Source organism: Erythrolamprus reginae, chromosome 5, assembly GCF_031021105.1.
Source record: "Erythrolamprus reginae isolate rEryReg1 chromosome 5, rEryReg1.hap1, whole genome shotgun sequence".
Classification (NCBI taxonomy): Eukaryota; Metazoa; Chordata; class Lepidosauria; order Squamata; family Dipsadidae; genus Erythrolamprus; species Erythrolamprus reginae.
In genome coordinates, this window is record NC_091954.1 from 89,769,642 (window position 1) to 89,792,908 (window position 23,267).

Here is a 23,267-nt window from a genome sequence, read left to right on the forward strand (position 1 = left end):
ATCGTATGTTGCACGAAATATATTCAGATTTGTAAAACAAGCAAAGCACCTTTATTTACAAACAGAACACATTGGTACAAATAAAAATTAAAAAAAATGCTTAGCAACGCTGTCACAAATCAGTATATTCATGATAAATCCGCACCTCTGACTTTCTGATACTGTGAAAGGATCTGATGCTTTCACTCCTTGTCCGTATATTTGATTTTCTGAAAAGCCTTCGTGAAAACGATCTACACATAAAGAAGTAGATGATTGGATCTAGGCAGACATTGCTTGCCGATAGGAAAATAGTCACTTCTTTGCAGTAGTACAGGATCCTGTGGGCGGATGCACCTAAATAATAATCTAACTGGCACAAATTAAAAAGGATTGTGCATAGATGGTATGGCACAAAGCAAATAAAAAATACTGTCACCACCACCCTTATGCTTTGACTGTGTTTCCTCTTGTGACTTGAAGAGCTAATAAACTGCTTGCTGGATTTATAGATATATTTGGATATTTCAATATAACATCCTATTAATACAATCAGCACAATGACAAATATGCCATTATTAAAGTAAATGACAGCGTTGTGCCATTTGACTCCCAATGGGCTTTTCAGTTTTAAGCAGTCACTGGTATTTATCCTAGTTGGGTAACTATTAGTGAGGACCAGATCTGGCAAAGCTAAAAACACCATAACAATCCAAACCACAAGTGACATAATCTTAGTGAAAGTAATGCTATACATCCTGGAATCTCCAAATGGTTTTACCACTTTCAGATATCGATCAAGGCTAATAAGTCCAAGGAAAACAATTGTTGTATACATGCTGGCGTAAAACACAACTTTTGTATACCGGCATAGGACAAAATGGAAGTAGCATGGCCCCAGTCTTGAATCTTGAATAATTTTAAATGGAAATGTCAGAGTCATCAGCAAGTCTGCAACAACAATGTTTTTGAGGTATAAAATAAAGCTGGTCTTGCTTCTGATGTGGAAGAAAATCCATACTGCCAAGCTATTCAGAAAGATGCTTGCCAAGAATATAAGGAGATAAAGCAGAGGTAAAACAATAGTTGTAAATTCATTATTGGTAGAATTCCCAATTAGATCTTGGGAATAATTGGCCCAGAGATTGATGTCTTGACCCGGAGATTGATGATCTATAGAAATGATGGTTAAAAAGGTTGATTAAAAACTGTTTCAACGATGCTGTCAGGTAAGTATTAACAGAAATCACAATCACACTGAAGTTGGCTCTCCAGGATGGGCAAAAAAGTCTGACTCACTTCTCTTTTGATTCTAGTTCCTAGGCCCAGGAATCACAAGGCATAATAATCTGCAGTGTGATGTGTGTCACTTTCCTTCATTATGACAACTCTGTATTATGCTAAGTTCCTTCTTTGCCCAACCCAAGAGTCTTTAAGAAGCACTTTCTAGGCATCCTTTCAACCAAAAATAAATGTATTTCCTAAGATCTATTCAGTATAGTAGGACTGGAACATATGGTGCTATAAGAACTGACCAGTTTTCTGCCAAATTTACAGACTGTATTTTTTGAAGTATACGACACACCTTTCGGAGTATAAGACGCACCCCCTAAAAGAGGGTGAAAATATGAGTGCATCTTATACACCAAATACAGCAATTTTTGCTTTCCCAACACAAAAATGTGTCCATTTTTCACAAAAATGGGGTAGACAGAGGTCTCGGAAGCCTGCAGAGAACTCCTGGGGGAAGACAGAAATGTTCGAATATTGTGGGAAAAAACAGGCAAAAAAGTTCAATTTTTCCATTTTTGTCATCCCTCTGCATCCAGGATTCAGGCTTCCCCCAGGACCCAAGATACAGGCTTTCTCCATCCCCCCAGCATACAGGCTTCCCAGGCCCTTTACCCACTTTTGTGAAAAATTGGTGAAAAATAGCCCGTTATCTGCAAAAATGGGGCCATTTTTGCCATCCCCCATGAGCTCTTGTAGGCTTCCCAGATTCTTTGCCCACCCTATTTTTACCAAAAATGGGTGAAAAATGCCCCATTTTTTGCAAAAATGGGTGTGTTTCTATCTTCTAATTACCTCTTCTAGCATGACTGGAGGAGGAATTCTGGGAGTTGAAGTCCACAAGTCTTAAAGCTGTCAAGTTTGAAGTTTGTAAAAAGTGTACATGGTTGTAAAAAGTATCCATGTTTGTAAAAATTATTCTGCTACAGTAGTCCCTTGCTATACCGCGCTTCACCTACTGCGGCTTCACTTCATCGCGGGTTTCTGAGGAAGTCGATCGGCAGATTTAAACAGCCCGCCGAACTCGATCGGCAGGTTTTTTTAAAAAAAAAAATCTAAAATTGTAAATACTGTATTTAAATACTGTATCTAAAATAAATACTGTGTGGGAAGGGTTTATAAACACTTAAAACAATGAAAACTTACCAAACAATTACAATATAAATACTTAAATAAGTACTATCAGTCGATAAATTCCCCATCGCGGATTTCACCTATCGCGGCCAGGTCTGGAACGTAACACCAGCGATAGGTGAGGGACTACTGTACACTGATATTTTATTAAATAATATATTACTGCACCCTTTGGTTCGGAATACTTTTATAGGTTCGTCTTATACTCCGTTGCATCTTATATTCTGAAAAATAAGTTGAAACTAATCTTGATATTGTAATATTTAATAATGATTGTAGAAATAGCATATAAGCTGCCAAGCCATGATTATTAGTGCTTAAACATCATGTCTCTTTGATTTTATAGCGAGGATGGGAAACAGGGAATTTCGATAAAGTAGCATCCTTTTAAAATATGTATTTACCCAAATGAATTAATTATGCAGTTGATAGTAGTGAAGAGCTATTTGGTTATAACTGTCTATTAATGTACTACTATACATATTCACACAGCATTCTGTAAATGCTTAAATTCAAGTAATTGTGAACATGTAATTGAGTAATTGCCTAAGAGAACAGTACTAGAATTAATGGGTAAAAATTCTAAAAAAGGCAAAGTTCAGCATTAAAAGAAATTCTGAGATAGAAGAATTGTGCAGCAGTGAAGTGAACTTTCTCGGGAGATATTCTTACTTATTAGTAGGAAATATTTAAGCAGAAGATATAATTAGTAAAAATAGGCAAGCTTTCAAAAATGCTGAAGTTTATCTATCTATCTATCTATCTATCTATCTATCTATCTATCTATCTATCTATCTATCTATCTATCTATCTATCTATCTATTAGATTTGTATTTCCATGGACTTGGGGCGGCTCACAACACAATAAAACAATTCATAACAAATCTAATAATATACAATTTAAAATTTAAAATAGTTAAAAAAACCCATTTTTAAGCAAACATACCTACAAACATACCATACATAAATTATATAGGCCCGGGGGAGACATCTCAATTCCCCCATGCCTGACAACAAAGATGGGTCTTGAGGAGTTTATGAAAGGCCAGGAGGGTAGGGGCAGTTCTAATCTCTGGGGGGAGCTGGTTCCAGAGAGTCGGGGCTGCCACAGAGAAGGCTTTTCCCCTGGGGCCTGCCAACCGACATTGTTTAGTTGACTGGAGCCGGAGAAGGCCGACTCTATGGGACCTAATCGGTCACTGAGATTCGTGCAGCAGAAGGCGGTCTCGGAGATTGCAAGAAATCAGCTGCCTGCTAGACTCAATGTTATCAAAGACCACTAAAGGGTTCTTTATTTTGTACAGGTCAAGTGCCTAATATGTAATTGTAATTGTAATGTAATGTAATGTAAATTATAATTTATATTATAATTTACATATTATAATAATAATTTGTTATAATATAATTTATATATTATAATAAATTATAAACAGAGTTGGAAGGGACCTTGGAGGTCTTCTAGTCCAACCCCTTGGTTAGGCAGGAAGCCCTACATCACTTCAGACAAATAGTTATCCAACATCTTAAAAACTTCCAGTATTGGACCATTCACAACTTCTGGAGGCAAGCTATTCCACTGATTAATTGTTCTAACTGTCAGGAAATTTCTCCTTGGTTCTAAAGTTGCTCCTCTCCTTGATTAGTTTCCACCCATTGCTTCTTGTCCTATCCTCAGGTGCTTTGGAGAATAGTGTCGTTCCCTCTTGTTGTGGTAGCCCCTGAGATATCTAGGGGGCTAGATATCTAAGATTGCTATCATGCGTCTCCTTAAAACCCACCTTTGCCATCAGGCATGCGGAAATTGATTCCCCTTGGCCATTCCGTTTTATGTATGGTTTGTCTGGGATATATGACTGTTTTTTATATTAAGGGTTTTAACTGGTTTTTTTTTTGTACTGTGTTTTCCTGTTGTGAGCTGCTCCGAGTCTCCAGAGAGGGGTGGCATACAAATCCAATAAATTATTATTATTATTATTATTATTATTAGTCCTTTTTTTCATTAAATTAAATATACCCAGTTTACGCAATCGTTCTTCATATGTTTTAGCCTCCAGTCCCCTAATCATCTGTGTTGCTCTTCTCTGCATTCTTCTATTGTCTCAATGTCCTTTTTGCATCGTGGCGACAAAAACTAAATGCAGTATTCCAAGTGTGGCCATACCAGGGATACAGCCTAGTACTGTGTTGGCTTTTTTGGCAGCTGTTGTCTAGAAAGAGTGCTATTGGCCATGATATTTAGGTTTGTGTGTTTCCATATTCAACTCAATACAATCACTGAGTAACAACATCAGGGAATTATTGTTGCTTTATTCTAACCTTTGCTTTATTCTAAGCTTCTGGTTGACCACTACAAGAAATAGGAAATGAGACAACGAATTTTAAGTCAAGCTTCGTAGTATTTTTCTGCAGTGAAGCATATAAAGTTTGACATTTAATCCATTTGGGAAATCTTTTCTTCTAAAGCTGCCTTTCAGCAGCAAAACTGGTATTTCAAGAAAATTATACTACTGTGTTAGTACTGTATAAAAAAGAGCTTTAGACCACAGCTACAGCAATGAGGTGGCAGGGTGTACATTGTTTTAAATAATGAATATGTTTACTGAAACACATGAGTAAGTTCCTGCTGCATGCAAGGACTTGTTGAGTTTATGAAGATACAAAAAGAACTGAGAAAAAAGTAACTCCTGAACACATTTATTGTGTTCGTAATTCTTCAAATAAGTTCAGCAATTGGACAAACTCCCTAAGAAAATGTTGAAGCCTTTGTGTGTGTGTGTAATATTGTACGTCTAAAATATGAGACTGTCCAGTAAGATACATTTGTGTGATCTACCAAATAAAGGAAAAATAGTTACCAGTATATAGGATTGGAAAGGTAATTGAAGTCTAATTCTAAATTCTAGTTATGCCAGTGTCACTGCTTTTCTAAATGCAGAGGTCATACAAGCATGGATCGTCTATGCTGAATTTGGCTGCATTTTTGTAGCTGATTACAAATAATGTACCACATGTACCCTAGTTACTATTAAATATGGTTGACACTGTTAGAAGTATGCATAGGAAAGGAAGGAACAGTTTATGGGAAGTTCTTAAGAAAGATCTGAAATCCAATGCTCTATGACAGTGATGGCAAACCTATGGTACGGGGGTCAAAGGTGGCATGCAGAGCCACATGAGATGGCACACGAGCCGTTGCCCTAGCTCGGCTCCAATGTGCATATGTGTGCCGGCCAGCTGGTTTTTGGTTTGCACAGAGGCTCTGGGAGGATGTTTTTGGCTTCCAAAGAGTATTTGGGGGGATGGTGGAGGGTGTTTTTACCCTCTGTTTCCAGCCTCCAGAGGGCCTCTGGGGGTGGGAAAGTTGTTTTCACCCTGCCCAGACATTGAATTATGGGTATAGGCACTTGCACATGTATGATAGCATTCTCACATGCTCTTTCAGCACCCGGGGGGAAAAAGGTTCACCATCACTGCTATATGACTTTAATTTACAAAAAGGAGCAACACTTTTAAAGATTAATAAAATGAACGATAAAGATGGAATAACCCATAGAATAAATTTATATATGCTTTTAAGACTTAGTTTTAAGACTTAGACAAGAAGACAAAGAGTAGCTTTAGATTTGAAAAGATTTATGAGGACTTATAAAAACCAAATAATATACCATAATTATTAAGACAAGTAAACAACTTTAATAATAATAATAATAATAATCTGAATAATAACTAATGTAACTTTATTAGGCCAATTAAAATTTTACATAATTGTTGCAAGCTTTCAAAGAAAAGGAAATACAGTGTTCCCTCGATTTTCGCGGGTTCAAACTTCGCGAAAAATCTATACCACGGTTTTTCAAAAATATTAAGTAAAAAATACTTTGCGGTTTTCCCCCCTATATCACAGTTTTTCCTGCCCGATGACGTCATATGTCATCACCAAACTTTCATCCACTTTTAATAAATATTTTTTTAAATAAACTTTAATAAAGAAACATGGTGAGTAATAATCTAAATGGTTGCTAAGGGAATGGTAAATTGCATTTAGGGGTTTAAAGTGTTAAGGGAAGGCTTGTGATGCTGTTCACAGCCAAAAATAGTGTATTTACTTCCGCGTCTCTACTTCGCGGAAATTCAACTTTCGCGGGCGGTCTCGGAACGCATCCTCCGCGAAAATCGAGGGAACACTGTATACCATAGCTGATATTTGGACTTCAATGGAACTAAACTGGCAATAGCACAATAAAGTTACTGCCCTAATGGAGTTTGGATTAATTTTCACCCTAATTTCAAAAATAGGCATGTTCTATTATGTTCATCTGATGATTGAAACAATACTATGTTCCCAGGCTAAAACTAATATTGATTATTTTATTGAATATTTAATTTTAGTTTAATATTAATGGTATCATAATTTCAGATGATAACATGAAATAAACTGAGACTTAAGCACTTAGCACCCCTTTTCGTCAATATAGTTTTTACTTCTAAATTTTAATATAAAAATAACAGTTATAAGAAAGAAAAGGCACTTTCAAAACAAATGATTTTGGGATGCCTTCTTTTAATACTTAATGAAATTGGGATCCCAAGAAGTTTCTTCAGGAGCTTCATGAAATTGCTTTGTTTTTGTGGATGTCAGAGGTGTATTTTTGTGGGAAAACGTATGTTTACCTAAATTAAACAACTATACAGCTTAATCATAATATAAAACACAATATGTTTAATAAATAGCTTCACCTAAATAAATTGGATGCAATGTCAATAGTTTCCTTTGTAATTATTTGCTTTCTCCCTACCATTAACACTATTTTGTAAGACTTGATCAAGAATACAGATTATCCAAAGTTCTGGCAATTTATCTTAAATGTTATATGAAGATTATAAAAAGTACTCATTATGAAACTGAAGCCAATTTGATGTAGCAGTTAAGGCACCAAGCAAGAAAACAGGAGACAGTGACTTCTAATCTAACTGTCATCAGACAATTACTCTCTTTCAGTCCTATGAAGCAGGCAATGGCAAATCACTTCCAAAAATCTTGCCAAGCTAATAGCAGAGAGTCATCCAGGCAATTGCCAGGATCCATGACTAATAGCGTTGTATAGGAATGAAATAATCATCACATTTGCTTGCTAAATGTTACGTGAATCTCGAAAAATTAGGCTGAAAGGGCAGAGGAAACCACTTAAAAGTTATAGAATTCTTTCTTTTCTTTTCCCCACTAAAGCAACAACAATTACCTGTAAGGTTCAGATATGATATATTAGGCCCCATTATTATTGTTGATTTGCACATCAAATGCTTTTCAGAAGTCATGCTGGTGGCAATTGATCTGCAGTATATGATGGATTGTGCAGATTTTAATTTCTGAAAAATATAGAAATGAAAATATTTACAGTGAGCAAATAACTATCTTATTTATAACTGTAGATGGAAAGTAGCAGATGGAGATGATGGTACCTTTGTGAGGAAACATGTCACAGTTATTTTCTCTATTGCCGTTATGGTTTCTTTCTTTCATTATCTGATTAATCAACACAAATTGAGCTCCTCAAATCAGTGGTCTTGATTTGGCTGGAACTCTCAATGTCAAGTAGTGTTAATATTAGTTGTTTCCAATAATAATCATATTTCTGATTTGTTAACATAGTTTACATTCTTCTACATCGATGATTCCTATTTTGTTTTAGTTATGTGAGTGTGCTCACTCTTCTTTTTTAATCCTTTCTTTTCAAATAGAAAAAGATTAAGGTTTCAGCAACTATAGTTGAACTCTATCAGCAATCTCTGCTGTAAAGTTGAAAGGCAACAGTTTACTCAAATCATCAAACAAATAAGAATTCTTATAAGCTTTCAATGATGGAGTACCCATCACTTCTGAAGGCAAACTGTTTCACTGGTTGACAGTATTTCACTGTCAGGACATTTTTCCTTAGTTCTAGGTTGGATCTCTCTTTGATTAGTTTCCATATGTTGTTTCTTGTCTTGTCTGTGGGTGCTTTGAAAAATAGGTTGATGCCCAGCATTGGAACACTGCTATCATGTCTGTCTTGGTCTTTCTTTTTACTAGACTAGACAAACCCAATTCTGCAACCATTCATTATGTTTTAGTGTCCCAATTATCTTTGTTGCTCTTCTCTGTGCTTAGCAATGATTTCCAGTGATGCGAAAGTTAAATAAAGAAACCCTATCATTATAAACAGAAGATAAACACTATTGAGTTATTCTGTTCCTAGAATTATTTAAGCAGGAAAAAAGAAATACTGTGCAGATTATTTGGAGGATGTGCAGGCATTTTCTATTGTTTGGGCAAGTCATCAAACCTCTCCTTAACTTAGTTTCATCATGAAATCCTCATGGAGGATTTTTATAAAGATGCTGAGAATATGAGTGTAAATATGAATAAGCAGAGCTAACCTTGGCTTTCTATATGCATCAGAAATCTTTTTAGGCTAAGGAAGAGATACATCACGTAAGTAAATATTTGTCAGCAGAAATTTGCCTACGTAGTATTTTTTAGTGGACTTTTTTCTCTATTTTGTCTGCTTTTATGAATGACATTCATACATTTAGGAATGATCAGCAACAATGTTCCTGTGTACAGTATATTTCTAGAAAAAGATACTTTGGAACCTATATGAGAATTACTGAATACAAATGCTCCGTTACAGTATGTTTTGGATACTTTGAAAATAAAAGTCCGTATGCCTAGTGTTTAGATTACAGCAAAACAATGTTTATATACGACAAGTATTACATAAACAAATCTTATTGTGATCAAACTACTTCAAACTATGGCACTCATTTCAGAATGGTTGAAGAAAAGTGTGAGAGAGACACGGAGTGAGAAAGACAGAAAGCTAGCAGTGTGCTGGAACCATCATATTTTATATGAAATACTGAAATTGTGCCTTCATAAAAATAACTTCATATCTATTATCTTCTTTGCTTATCTCTACAAATGCAAGCAAGTAAGAAGGGAATTCAGAGAATCAGATACAAAATGAACTAAACCCAGGCTGTATTTAAGTATGGGAAGATAGCTGGTTGGATGAATTTGGATTTATTCCAAATACTGCAGGTGAAAGAGTAACAGCACCTGAGAGCAGAGTCAAAAAAGGAATCAGCCTGGAGGCAAAGGTAGGTAAAGTTGGCTATTCTATGACATGTGGACTTCAACTCCCAGAATTACTGAGGTAACATGATTGCGAAGAGCCTCCTGGTCTAGGTAGAGTTGCAACTGGTACACAAGGCGAATCTGTGTAAACGTCTCCCTAGCCAGAGCTGTTGATATAATCTCAACTGCAGAGCTAGGAGAACCCCCAAGTTGCAAACCCTATCTGAGGAGGTTATTTCTCCCCCCCCTCCATTACCAAAGGTGGATAGCTCACATTAGAGAAACATCTTTCAGCTGTGGCGAGGGGGGCGTTTGCCCAGGTTCGCCTGGTGCACCAGTTGCGGCCATATTTGGACCGGGAGTCACTGCTCACAGTCACTCATGCCCTCATCACCTCGATGCTCGACTACTGTAATGCTCTCTACCTGGGGCTACCTTTGAAAAGTGTTCGGAAACTTCAGATCGTGCAGAATGCAGCTGCGAGAGTTATCATGGGCTTTCCTAAATTTGCCCATGTCACACCAACACTCCGCAGTCTGCATTGGTTGCCGATCAGTTTCCGGTCACAATTCAAAGTGTTGGTTATGACCTATAAAGCCCTTCATGTCACCGGACCAGAATATCTCCGGGACCGCCTTCTGCCGCACGAATCCCAGCGACCAGTTAGGTCCCACAGAGTTGGCCTTCTCCGGGTCCCATCAACTAAACAATGTCGTTTGGCGGGACCCAGGGAAAGAGCCTTCTCTGTGGCGGCCCCGACCCTTTGGAATCAACTCCCCCCAGATATCAGAGTTTCCCCCACCCTCCTAGCCTTTCGTAAGCTCCTTAAAACCCACCTCTGTCATCAGGCATGGGGGAATTGACATGTTCCTTCCCCCTAGGCTTATAAAATTTATGTATGGTATGCTAGTGTGTATGATTGGTTTTAACTTGTGGTGTTTTAAAATTAATTTAAATATTGGATTTGTTTACATTGTATGGCGATTGCTGTGAGCCGCCCCGAGTCTGCGGAGAGGGGCGGCATACAAATCTGATTAATAAATAAATAATAAATAAATAAATATGGACTTTAAGAGCCCATCCAGACCCTAATGGCTTCCAGGCACCAGCACATCATATCCATTGCTTTGCTGAACTGACACAGGGTGGAAATGTGCAGCTGAGTATCATCAGCGTACTGCTGGTACCTCACCCCATGCTGTTGGATGATCTCACCCAGTGGTTTCATGTAGATGTTGAAAAGGAGAGGAGAAAGGACTGAATCCTACGGCACCCCACAAAGGAGGGGACTAGGGATCGACCTCTGTCCTCTCACTAACACCGACTGCAATTGACTGCACGAGAACCACTGCAGAATGGTGCCTGAAGAATGAAGAATAAGTTACTTCATATTGAAATTCAAATAATGCTTACCAGCTGTGTCCAAAAACATGCTTTAAAACCTTTATTAAGTGTGTTGTTAATATTTTAGGTTTGGTAATTTGACTATCAACAGAGGCTTTAGTTGTTCTTTGCTAGGGCACTGCATGGCTGTTTCAACAAGAATTAAAAAATAAAAAAGGAATATTTTAGCCACGAATTTTAATAGATTTTGTTAGTCTATGTTGTTTAGCATCTATAAAGTTGGAACTTATCAGATGGGATAATTACATAAAAATTATTATGGTGTTACACGTATTATGTAATTTGTCACTTAAGTTGATGGACAGGTTTGGGTATAGAAGTAAGAGTCTTACTCAAGAAACAAAATTATAGATTGAAGGATAATAGCTAATATCTCATCTATTTATATATGTTTCAAAATGAAGGATGATAGAAAACATTGCATAAGGAGATACAAATCTCAGCTGAATTGCCATTTCCGTTTCCATCTGTTTTGTTTGTTTCTGTGTCTAATTTACAAGCAGTGCATTAATTTGAATTCTGGATGTTTTTTTGATGTAGTCTGATATGGAGCCTTTGAAATAAATATGTAGCAGGTTGGCAGAAAGTCTGTTTTTCTGGGGAAGAGAGATCTTCTCCACTCTGATAGAAATGAAGGAAGCTGTTTCCACAGGATAGCGATATCTGTTCTTTGTATATTTTTTGTTGAACTTGTAAGAAGAGATTTTGTGTAATTGTCCACTGCAGTGGAGCACCAACGGAGCACTTGGTATTTGAGCTAAAAATCGCCATCCTTAGTTGTAAAACTAATGGATTAATGCAAGTTTAGTTTAGGTACCTTGGGAATTCTCTTTTTAGCCATTCTTCCAGTTTTGACATAAAGAGTGAGATGGTAGGGGTTTTTTGCAGGCAAACTTTGCTATATATAGCAGTGCAAATATGGTAAACATAATTGTGCATCTTTTTATACATATCTTCCGTCAAAGCAAATATCACTATTTGACTAGACCAGTGATTTTCAACCTTTTTTGAGCCGTGGCACATTTTTTACATTTATGAAACCCTGGGGCACATTGAGCGGGGTGGGGGGCTAAAAAAAGTTTGGACAAAAAAATTCTCTCTCTTCCTCCCTTTCGCTCTATTTCTCTCTCCCTCTTTCTCTCCCTTCCTTCCTCTTTCTTTCTCTCTCTCTCCATCCCTCTTTCTCTTCCTTCCTCTCTTTTTTTGCTCTCTTTCTCTCTCTGTCCCTCCCTCCTTCTATGTCTTTCTCTCTCTCTCTTTCCCTCCCCCCTCTCTCTCTCTTGCTTTCTTTCTCTTGTTCTCTTTCTCTCTCTCTTTCTTTCTTCCTCTCTTGTTCTTTCTCTCTCTGTCTCTCTTTCTCTCTCTTGCTTTCTTTCTCTTTCTTTCTCTCTCTGAGCTTCGCGGCACACCTGACCATATCTCACGGCACACTAGTGTGCCACGGCACACTGGTTGAAAAACACTGGACTAGACTATAGGGGGATATAGCTAGAACATCATCTTTACCCAGTGGGTCCATAATATTAATATCTTAAACTACAATATTGTTAGGTGACTGTCACTATTTCATTAGTTTAACTTAATTCTAGATATAGTGTGAAATTATCTTTTAATTTTAGTAACACATAGATTTATAGAAGTGAGAAGAATGCTAGAAGCCATCTCCTGCAACTTAAGATCCACTAGAGTCATTTGACTGATGACTATTCAACCTTTGAGGACTGCCAGCAAAGTAGAACTCACCCTTTCTTGTCATAGCCTGGCTGACATAGGCTTGCCTTGTCAGGAACTTCCTTCTGACTGATCTACTTCCTTGTACTTTTGCAAATCACACAAAATGACAATGGGTGGCTAATATTTTAAAGAAGATTCATTCATCTTCTTTATCATGCCATTGCTGAGAACAGCAATATAGATCACTGCAACCATTAGCAAATAAAAACTTTTATGAGATCCTGATAAAATATGTACACAGTATTCTCCCAATCTACTAAAATAACAATTCGGCTGAAGGAAATAATAATAATAATAATAATAATAATAATAATAATAATAATAATAATAATAATAATTATTATTATTATTATTATTATTATTATTATTATTTATTTGATTTGTATGCCGCCCCTCTCCGAAGACTCGGGGCGGCTCACAACATGTAACAACAAATCATAAATAAACTAACAATTTTAAAATGTTTAAAGATTTAAAAGACCCCATATACTAACAGACATACACACACGCATACCATATATAAATTAAACATGCCCAGGGGGAGGTGTTTCAATTCCCCCATGCCTGACGACAAAGGTGGGTTTTAAGGAGTTTACGGAAGGCAGGAAGAGTAGGGGCAATCCTAATCTCCGGGGGGAGTTGGTTCCAGAGGGCCGGTGCCGCCACAGAGAAGGCTCTTCCCCTGGGGCCCGCCAACCGACATTGTTTAGTTGACGGGACCCGGAGAAGGCCCACTCTGTGGGACCTAATCGGTCGCTGGGATTCGTGCGGCAGTAGGCGGTCTCGGAGATATTCTGGTCCAATGCCATGAAGGGCTTTAAAGGTCATAACCAACACTTTGAATTGTGACCGGAAATTGATCGGCAGCCAATGCAGACTGCGGAGTGATGGAGAAACATGGGCATACCTAGGTAAGCCCATGACTGTTCACCTGATATGATTCATTAGAAACCAAAACTTTGCTAGCTCCTCTTAATTATAACCTGCCCGTCTAAGTGTTCACATACATGTTGCTTAATAATCTATTGGTGGTGGTGGTGTCAATAATCCTTGACAAATGTATATTTTGAATTTTTGAAGCTAGGGATAGAATTTGTTCCCTTCTAGTTTCCTGGCACAATCACCAATCTTCCAGTTCTCAAAGATTATAGATAGCAATTCTGTTTTCACTTCTGCTAGTTTCATCATTGAAATTAATTAAGATTTCTCTTAAACCTTCCTTTTTTTATTAAACTTCTTCCAATGGCGGAACAATTACTAACTAGGTTCTGTTTCCATTTTGAAAGAAGAAAAATGCAAAAGAGCCCCCAATAACTATTATCTCACTTTCATCACTCATTACTGGTTCATCACTTTCTTCTCAACCCTATATTTTCTGGCGCTCTCCTTTTATCTTTCATATACCAAAGGATCATTCTGTTATATAAATTGCAATTCAACTTTAGCTTAAAACTTTTTACTACCATTCCTACCAGTTTTTGAAGATTTCATAATCTTTGTATTCTTCATTGATTATGTGTTTCATTTCCTATCCATCTTCCCTTTTCAGCATTTTAGACAGATCCCAGGTTTGTCTCTCAGTTTATGTTTTTCCCATGGCATACAAACTATTCATGATTGTTCCTTCAATATCTCATTTTATAGAATTTCTCTTTCTTCCCAGATACTTTTTTCTTTCATTTTAGGATCAGACTTATCTTATTTTCATAAGAACCCACTTTTCTGAATTATTCAAGACTGATTATTTTAATTCCTTTCCCCCTGGTTATACTGAATTCAATGAGAACATGATTGTTATTCCTCAAGGTACAAGTCACTTTGATTTTCCTTAACAAATTGGTAAGAATCAGATTTCAGAAAGCAGATCACCCTGCTGTTTTTTCCACCATGTTCCATACAATGTTATCAGCAACATGCATTTGTTAGAGATCCAGCTTGACAGAATAAGATTCTTAGCAGATATCTGGATAATTGAATAACTGAAATTTTCCATTATCACTATCACATGACACAGACTTGTCATCTGACACAAGTCCTGATATGAATCTTTGGTCTGCCCAGATAGTCCATAACAACCTCCTTGGACAATGTTATTTTTGATTCTCTCTCCATTTATCTTTACACAAACTTTTAACAGAGTTTCCATGTGCTGATTCCTCTTTTTTTGCAAGTATATTTTCTTTATGTCAAGTTCAAGACTAGGCATCCATGATATATGACTGACATAACTTTTCATTTCTGTATCATCGATCCTCTGCTCAATTACACTAGGTATTGTTGAAGCCAAGAAAATATCATGGGAAAGACCGTAAGAGAGCAACTTATGTGCATTCAAATCAATCTGGAAGGCAGATCTGCTTGAAAATATCCTCCTCTACACAGGGAGTGGAAGGAGGGACTCCCTCATTGGCCTATCCAAAAGAAGTCACGCCTTGTTCAGCCTACCCAGAGAAGAAATGTACACAGAATGAAATACAGTGATGCCTCATCTTACAAACTTAATTGGTTCTGGGACGAGGTTTGTAAGGTGAAAAGTTTGTAAGATGAAGCAATGTTTCCCATAGGAATCAATGGAAAAGCTATTAATGCGTGCAAGCCCAAAACTCACCCTTTTTGCCAGCCGAAGCGCCCGTTTTTGCGGTGCTGGGATTTCCCTGAGGCTCCCCTCCATGGGAAACCCCACCTCCAGACTTCCATGTTTTTGTGATGCTGCAGGGGAATCCCAGCAGGGAAATCCCAGCAGCACAAAAATGGGTGCTTCACTGGCAATGGAAGTCCGGAGGTGGGGTTTGCCAGCGAGGGGAGCCTCAGCGAAATTGCAGCATCGCAAAAACACGGAAATCCTCAAAACCCCACCTCTGGACTTCCGTGTTTTTGTGATGCTGTGATTTTGCTGAGGCTCCCCTCCCTGGAAAACCCCACCTTCCGTTGCCAGTGAAGCGCCCGTTTTTGCGGTGCTGGGATTCCCCTGAGGCTCCCCTCCATGGGAAACCCCACCTCCAGTCTTCCATGTTTTTGTGATGCTGCAGGGAAATCCCAGCAGCGCAAAAACTGGTGCTTCTCTGGCAATGGAAGTCCGGAGGTGGGGTTTGCCAGCGAGGGGAGCCTCAGCGAAATTGCAGCATTGCAAAAGCACGGAAATCCTTGAAACCCCCCCTCTGGAGTTCTGTGTTTTTGTGATGCTGCGATTTCGCTGAGGCTCCCCTCCCTGGAAAACCCCACCTCCGGAGTTCTGTTGCCAGTGAAGCGCCCGTGTTTGCGCTGCTGGGATTCCCCTGCAGCATCACAAAAACATGAAAGTCCGGAGGTGGGGTTTCCCATGGAGGGGAATCCCAGCACCGCAAAAATGGGCGCTTTACTGGCAACAGAAGCCCAGAAGCGGGGCATCCCAGTGGCGGCTGCTTGGGTTTGTAAGGTGAAAATAGTTTGGAAGAAGAGGCAAAAAAATCTTAAACCCCGGGTTTGTATCTCGAAAAGTTTGTATGACGAGGGGTTTGTAAGATGAGGTATCACTGTAGTTGCCTGTTGAAGGAGGCCAGGCTGCTCTTTCATTCCCTTTGTGGAAGTGAACTTCTTCTCAGGGCTGGTCTAATCAGGCTTTGGTAAGCGAAGAAGTTTCTTCCTGTCCAGAGAACTCTTTTCCTGAATGGGCTGAATTTTCCCTATCCAGTGTAGGAATTCTTTTTTGCAGATTAAGTGAAAGAACTGCCTGTCTTCCTTGGCCTCCTTAACAACTGCAACTAGGAGAATGATGTGATTACACATGTTTCTCATTAAACAACTGCAACAAACTATGATCATATAATTCTGGCCTCCATTGTAGTAACTAAGTGAAGACTACCTGTGTTGACTTTTTATTATAACCATTCATAGCCATTCTATAAAATGATAGTGTGCGTATAACAAAGAAAAATTCAAAATCTGATAGTTTAATCCTTATTAGCATAAACATAAATTAATAAAGATAACTAGCTTATTACACCAAAACAAAATCTGCATTATTTCAGTTGCTTTGCATTTAATTTCCAGAGCATTGACCTTCCAAATGGAAGGAAGCTGTTTAAACTGCAAAGACACCAATTTATCATGGTTAACTAATGTTGAAAGTTGAGTACCTGCTGAAAGCAGAAGTAAACCAGGGTTTTTCCCATAACAACAATACATTAAATACTTTCAGAGATGGGATAATCCTGAATAAGTGGTATAGAATATTTCTACTTCACCAGAGTAAGCCTAGGGTCAGCCTAGTTGACAGTCAGTCCCTTAATTATATGAAAGATCAGGACCACACTTGAAATTCCAATGAAACCAATTTATTTTCACTCATGCTTATGCACAGGAATCTACTCAACTAATGGTTAGAACTATTTGGGTGCTAGATATGGGTTAACTGTATTTAAGTTTGGACTTTCTTTGTGGCTATGTATAGATTCTAGGATGATTTCTTTTTTGTCTCCACCCCTTCTCCTAGAATTCCATACATTTTTATACAAGTTATACAAGTGCTAATATAGCTTGCCCACAAATTATATCCCAATATTTTATTTTTTTCTTCCAATCACAAAGTGCACATAATTTATGAAATTCATGATTTAAGAAGCAACATAATTCATGATTATGAACTTCAAAACATGAAGTACATAATTGAGGAAGCAAAATTACTTTGTCTATTCTACATATACTGAAATTATGAAATAGATGTTTACAGTCAAAATATTTTGTTTAACACTGAGGAAAAAGGAGAAGAACCAAAAAAGTAACAGGCGTATCAACTATGGTATATAATAAATATGTAACAGGCGAATCAAAAAAAGTAACAGGCGTATCAACTATGGTATATAAATCAATATGTTATTTATTTATTTATTTATTGGATTTGTATGCCGCCCCTCTCCGGAGACTCAATTATATTGATTTATTACTTGATAGTTAAGAAATCTGTTTTATTGTTGCTTCAATTTTTGTGTTAGTACGTATACTATATAATAGTCTGGACAATATTTAGCAAATTAAAATAAGTAAAGTCTAAACTATAGTACTTTAACTCCATCTTGCTTACCCATGGTATTAATTGAGTATGATTAATTAATTTTAGCACTGTCAAGCTTTAAATAAAATAAATTTACTTTGGCAAATTGGTAAAATAATCTACTCTGGGACTGCAACAACAAATTAAAAATCTCTTCAAATTCCTGCTGTGATCCTGTTCAAGATATAGCTGTACCTGTACAATGGTGCTGTGGCCTTTCTGTCTATATATCTTACTTTGAAAGAAACAGTTAACATAATTTTAGCCCTAAATAAGTCATTATATACACAACTAGTAAGAAATCTCAGCAATAACCAGAGTAGAGGAAATCTATACTACTGTTTCCTCTATATGTTATTTATATTGACACTCTGATTATATATTTAATTTAACCTGTCTTAATTTAGGATTACCAGAGAAAACTTACTATATTGCTTTGTTCTACTGTTTTGAAGCTAAGAAAATAAAATTGCTCTAATCCCAAGAGGCACTTATGTCAGGATAGCATGAGACTGTGCGGCCTTTTGTCTCAAGGGTGGATTTTTGTCATCTTGTCATAGCAATTAAAACACTGAAAGAATTCCAAAAACTTAAATATGTACCTGGCAGTTAATTAGCTTGTAATTGAAATGTATGGAAGTTCACTGTATGTTATTAAAATATAAATACATAGCTGTATTCAGTGAAGGGCTACCAAAACGTTTACTACCACACTGTGGGTGTGGCTTGTGCAGGACACCCTGCATTTTCTTTCAATATCTTTCAGTGCAAATTGGGTGCTCTGGGGTGGAGCTCCATTTTCGCTACCCCATTGCATCCCCCCCCCCCGTCCAGGCAGTAGCCCACCCCTGGCTGTATTTATATAGCAATAAAAGTCCATTTAGATGGAAAAGGAGTGCTATCTGTGTCTCTGGATTAGCTGTCCTTTTCTTACCATCTGTTAGCTCTGCTAGAAACCACAATATTTCAGACTGAACGCAGTGCAAGATACATGCTTGAAATTTTGAAAAGATATTGTGGGAGCCCAAATAAGAACTACCATGGTAGACTTTCTTATTCATAAAATGAATGCCATGATAAAATGATCCACTTATCAGAAAATTAAGCCTAATCTTTCAGCGATGGAGTCTAAAGGATTTCCTACTAGTGACAAAGAAATTATATGCTCCGCTAGTGCTATGCAACTATTAAAAAAGAATATCCAAAAATGGCAGACAGAAAGATTTGGGGGCACAAAAGGAAACCTACAGTTACCAATCTTGCATTGGGGCAAGACCAGTTCAAAAGTTCATTGATTCTCTATATTCTGAGAGGTACTTTCTGAACTTTCTTTTTTTGAAGGTATTTCCCTTCTCACCCAAGAAGCTTCTTCAGCTCATACTTTGGATCCTCTCCTGTTTTCGTAAATTCCTTGTAAAGAAATTTATTCCAGGTTCTACATGCATCTTCTACCACATTGTCATATACAGTATGGTTCTTAGAAGAGAATATTTGTAGCTCATGGAACTATAGGGTCCTTAGTTCTTTGAGCTTGGATGTTTTCTTGCAGATGTTCCATCTAGCGCTTCACTAGCAATGATGAAGTTACGTAATTGGGTAATTAAATATGTGCACGAAAATAACAAACCTAGGGACCATCAAGGCTCCGCAATACACTTTTTATCTGTAAACTAGAACCCTGTGTTTGTGCTTTTTAATTTACTGAAGCATAGTCTTTTAAAAGTTTCTGGCTTATGTAATTCAGCATGAAATCAAAATAAAGATATTTTGAATGTATTATTTATTAAATATTTATAATTCAATGTATATCTACCTTGATGTTTATACCAACAAGTTTATACTGCATAAAACAGTAGTATCAATATCAATGAGAGACAAGAGGGGCACAATGTTGTATGCATACTAAGTTAATATTCTAACTAGTGATATCCAGATAAGCTGGGATGGGAATTCCCAGGATGCCCAATTAATAGGACTTTGCTAATTTACTGAATTAGCAAAGCTAATGGAAATTCTAAATGTTGGATTTGGAGGGTGCAGAATTGTTCGAAGTCATCAGAAATGTTAGCCACTTTATCCTAAAGCAGTAAAATCATCCATCCACAACACATTAATGTAACACAAATTGATGTATATGCAGGACTAAGAACCATATTGACTATCTCTAAGAAGGACCATTCTGGGTCTGAAACGTGTAAAATAATCAAGAAACAGAGTAAGACAGTGCTTGGTTTAAAAAACAATAGCGATGATAATTTTTGCTGCAGATTATGTTGATTTTTTAAAATTATTATGATGTTACCAACTGACCAGGTCTCCTTTTGCATCAATCTGTGATCTTAAAATTGTCAAGGTTGAGAAACACTGCTTTATATAAAACTGCATCAAAGAAAATTTATGGACTAGGGATATACATTATAAAATTCTTAAAAGTTTGAAATGCATGATGTTCAGAAGAATAATAGAGTTGGAAACATGGTAATAATGCCACATAGTAAGATCAAGTAAACTACAAACACTGCCCCCTATGGCTGTTTAGGGAACCACCTTATGATCTTTGAACCATGACCCATAGCATTCTTTTTAACTTTGTAAGCCACTTAAAAAAAGACAAATAGTAAACAGAAGACAGCTTGTATTTAATCTAGGCTCCTCTTACTTCTCAGCTCCCATATTTAATCTGTCTGCTTAAAATAAGCTCTGCAAATGAAAGATCTGTTTTATTCTGGAATAAATTAAAGTACAGACAAAATTAGTTCCAATAAATCATTACAAACTTGCATTTAATCATTTGGCATTTTATAGGCTTTTTTGCTTTTTTTCCTAGTGTAAAATACATTGCATAATAGGTTGTAAGACTGTACTGGACACTGTAATACCTTTATGAACTTGAAGACTATACTGTACAAAACAACATGTGGTAAATTGTCAAGTATCTTAGAAATGGAATAAATCCAGAGAATACTGCATGCTATTACTTGCACAAGAAATTGAATAGTTGAGTGACTTCACTCTGTGTAGAGTTCCTTTAGGATTGGGGGTGGAGAAAAGGCAATGATAATTAAAGAATGGAGAGAGTGAAAGACGACTTGCATGTGACGGGGAAAGTTGTACATGAAAGGAAATAAGAAAATAGAGGCTAAGAATGTTCAGAAGTTGGGCATCCTCTCTATTGTTCATCTCATATGCCCAAAAGTGCTTATTGACTCTCCACACACACATTCACGTAATTTTTGGCAACTAACAAGGAGATTTGTTCTCACAACCTTACTTGAAAACCAAAGAACGAACAAATAAGTTCTAAAGAAAGGCACTTGGTCTTTTGTTCTGCTTTGAAAAGAATCAACAAATGAGGTTGATGTGTTGAATAATTCTATATATTTAATAAGCCTGACTATAAAAACTACTTAATTTGGTAAAAAACAAAAACACCAAACAATGCACCTGCGATGTTTATAAAATTATTCATAACAGAAGCTTTACATACATAAAAAAAGAAAAAAATTAAATATAAGTGAAGTAGGAAAACTTTAAATGTTACAGGATTTTTAAAAAGATTTCTGAAAATTCAAATTACCTCTTCCAGATAAATTGTCCTTTCAAACAGTTTACAACTCTCCTGGTGGTTTTTTAAAAATCTTTTATTCCTAGGTATACCTTTTTTTAACAAAGAGTAAACGCTTAGCAACTACACTTAAAGTGTTTAAAAATAGGGAACGTTAATACTTTTGTTTATGGTAATTTCTAGAGGTTTCTAGTCTGACATGTGCTAGTGGAATTTCAGATCCTTCTGTATATCTAGTACGATTAAGAGAGTTAAAATCCGATATTGTTTTTCTTGAACAGGAGCAAAAGCATTCTTTCACTTTTTTTTAATAAAAAGGAACATACAAATTTTATAACAGAATGCTACTTTGCATTCTACTTTAAAGTAAAACAATTCTGAACTTTATCCTCTTTTACATATTAGAGCAACTTACGCTTCTGTATAATTAATTCAGCAAAAATCAATATAGATTTCTACATTCAGAAACACTTCACTTCTCACTAATTGCACTTCCCTCCATTACATTCCTTGTTGAGCAAGGTGATCATGAAATAACACAAAATTCAATCACTGACCATTGATTTCCCTATCTGACAACTTTTAAACTTTACCTGTCATTTTTCTTTCTTCATTTTCTTCCCACTGTTTCCAGATTGCATTGTGTTCTTCCCCAAAACAACAACAACAACAAAAATCTTGTTAGCTTGAACCAGAGGAGAAAAAAGATAAACATATATCCTGACCGGAAATATATAAAATCTCTTTGAATAAAGTGGATTTGTTAAAAAGAAATGGCAGCATCTAAGCCTCGGTGGATGTCCTTCAGGTCTTCTATGCCTGAAATGTTCCAAATGGCTTCAGCAAGTAAGAGCTTGAGCAACTAGCTGATCAGTACCTGGGGATGACTCACAAACCTAGTGTAGGTGAGATTTGGAAATTAGAACTACTTTTTCTGAGTCAAGGGTAAAATTAAAGGGACAGACGGCATGAGAAAAAATAGGAAAAGCGTGTTTTACCAATATAAGGTTTTATGTAAAAGATGTTTACTTTTCATTTGAGGTATGTGCAAGGAGCAGATTGTTTAAAAAACAACCATGCTTTGCAAGAAAATAGTTCAAAAGTACAGATGCAAAATAATTTAAACTCATATGTGGAATGTTTATCAGTGAATAAAGCAACTAATATTTTTATGCCGTCTTTTTTTTATAATTGTGCTGTATTAGGATCCTGGGGTCTGAATGAGAGATAAGGTTTAGACTAACTTTACTTCAGAAGAGACACAAATGCAAATAAAACATTACCAGATCATTATTTTTACCTGTGAAGATTTGGGAGAAAAGTCTGAACTTGCCTGTCTGCTTGTTCAAAGACTGTCATTTTTTGCCGGTTGAGCTTTATTAAGTAAAAAAAATTGTCATATGATAAACTTTGCCATTTACCAGAATGCAGGCAGTCCTTATTTAGAAAATGCTGTTGGGGCAGGCAACTTGGCTGTTCAGTGAAGTGGTCGCTATGTGAACCTGTGATTGTGCTTACGATCCTACTTCAGTTTACAGGTGTGCTTATAGACCTGCAAAGATTTTTAAAAGTGAGGACTGGTTGTAAAGATATTTTCAGCACTGTCAGAATAGCGCCGGTGGTACTTACCCACCGGCGCCTTTTGCAGGGGGACCGGGGAGACCGGCCACATGGCATAGCCGCCATCTTGTAATTTTGGGCCGAAATCTCGTGAGATTTCGCGAGATTTCGGCCGATGATCAGGCCAGGGTGGCCTGATCAGTGACGTGTCCGGGCGGGGCCTGCCAGCCCTATAAAAGGGTGTGCAGGCCCGAAGTTCCTCCTTTTCGCCCGGACCCGTCTCTTCAAGCAGACACCCACCCGCCCTCCCTATCTTTCAGTGTGCTGTTTTGGGTCGCCCTAGGGGGCCGAATAGGAATTTTTGGCGGTCAGGCCCTTTAGTCTTGACCGTTTTTTTCGCCTATTCCACACTGTGGAGACGGACTAAGCGGTTAGGGGGTGCTTGCACCCATTTA

The 23,267-nt window shown here is 37.2% G+C and overlaps 2 protein-coding genes across 5 annotated transcripts in view; one reads left to right on the top strand and one right to left on the bottom strand.

Annotated features, from left to right (window-relative positions):
- The window catches only part of MED12L (mediator complex subunit 12L), a 228,774-nt gene that overhangs the window by 103,831 nt on the left and 101,676 nt on the right, over positions 1–23,267 (top strand). The window lies entirely within an intron of this gene.
- Positions 29–22,096, bottom strand: GPR87 (G protein-coupled receptor 87). Its single transcript, XM_070753441.1, has 3 exons — positions 21,846–22,096; positions 7,644–7,770; positions 29–1,152 (listed from the first exon to the last, which is right to left on the bottom strand). The coding sequence occupies exons 2-3, from the start codon at positions 7,717–7,719 to the stop codon at positions 113–115; spliced, it is 1,116 nt and encodes a 371-aa protein (XP_070609542.1). The 5' UTR covers positions 7,720–7,770; positions 21,846–22,096; the 3' UTR covers positions 29–112.

Bases quoted from the DNA above. Each gene is read 5' to 3' on its own strand.
- GPR87 (XM_070753441.1), bottom strand. From the start codon at position 7,719: ATGACTTCTGAAAAGCATTTGATGTGCAAATCAACAATAATAATGGGG. The intron at 1,153-7,643 runs GTAATTGTTGTT...TCATTTCTATAG, and splicing joins ATCATATCTGAACCTTACAG to ATCATCAATCTCCGGGTCAA.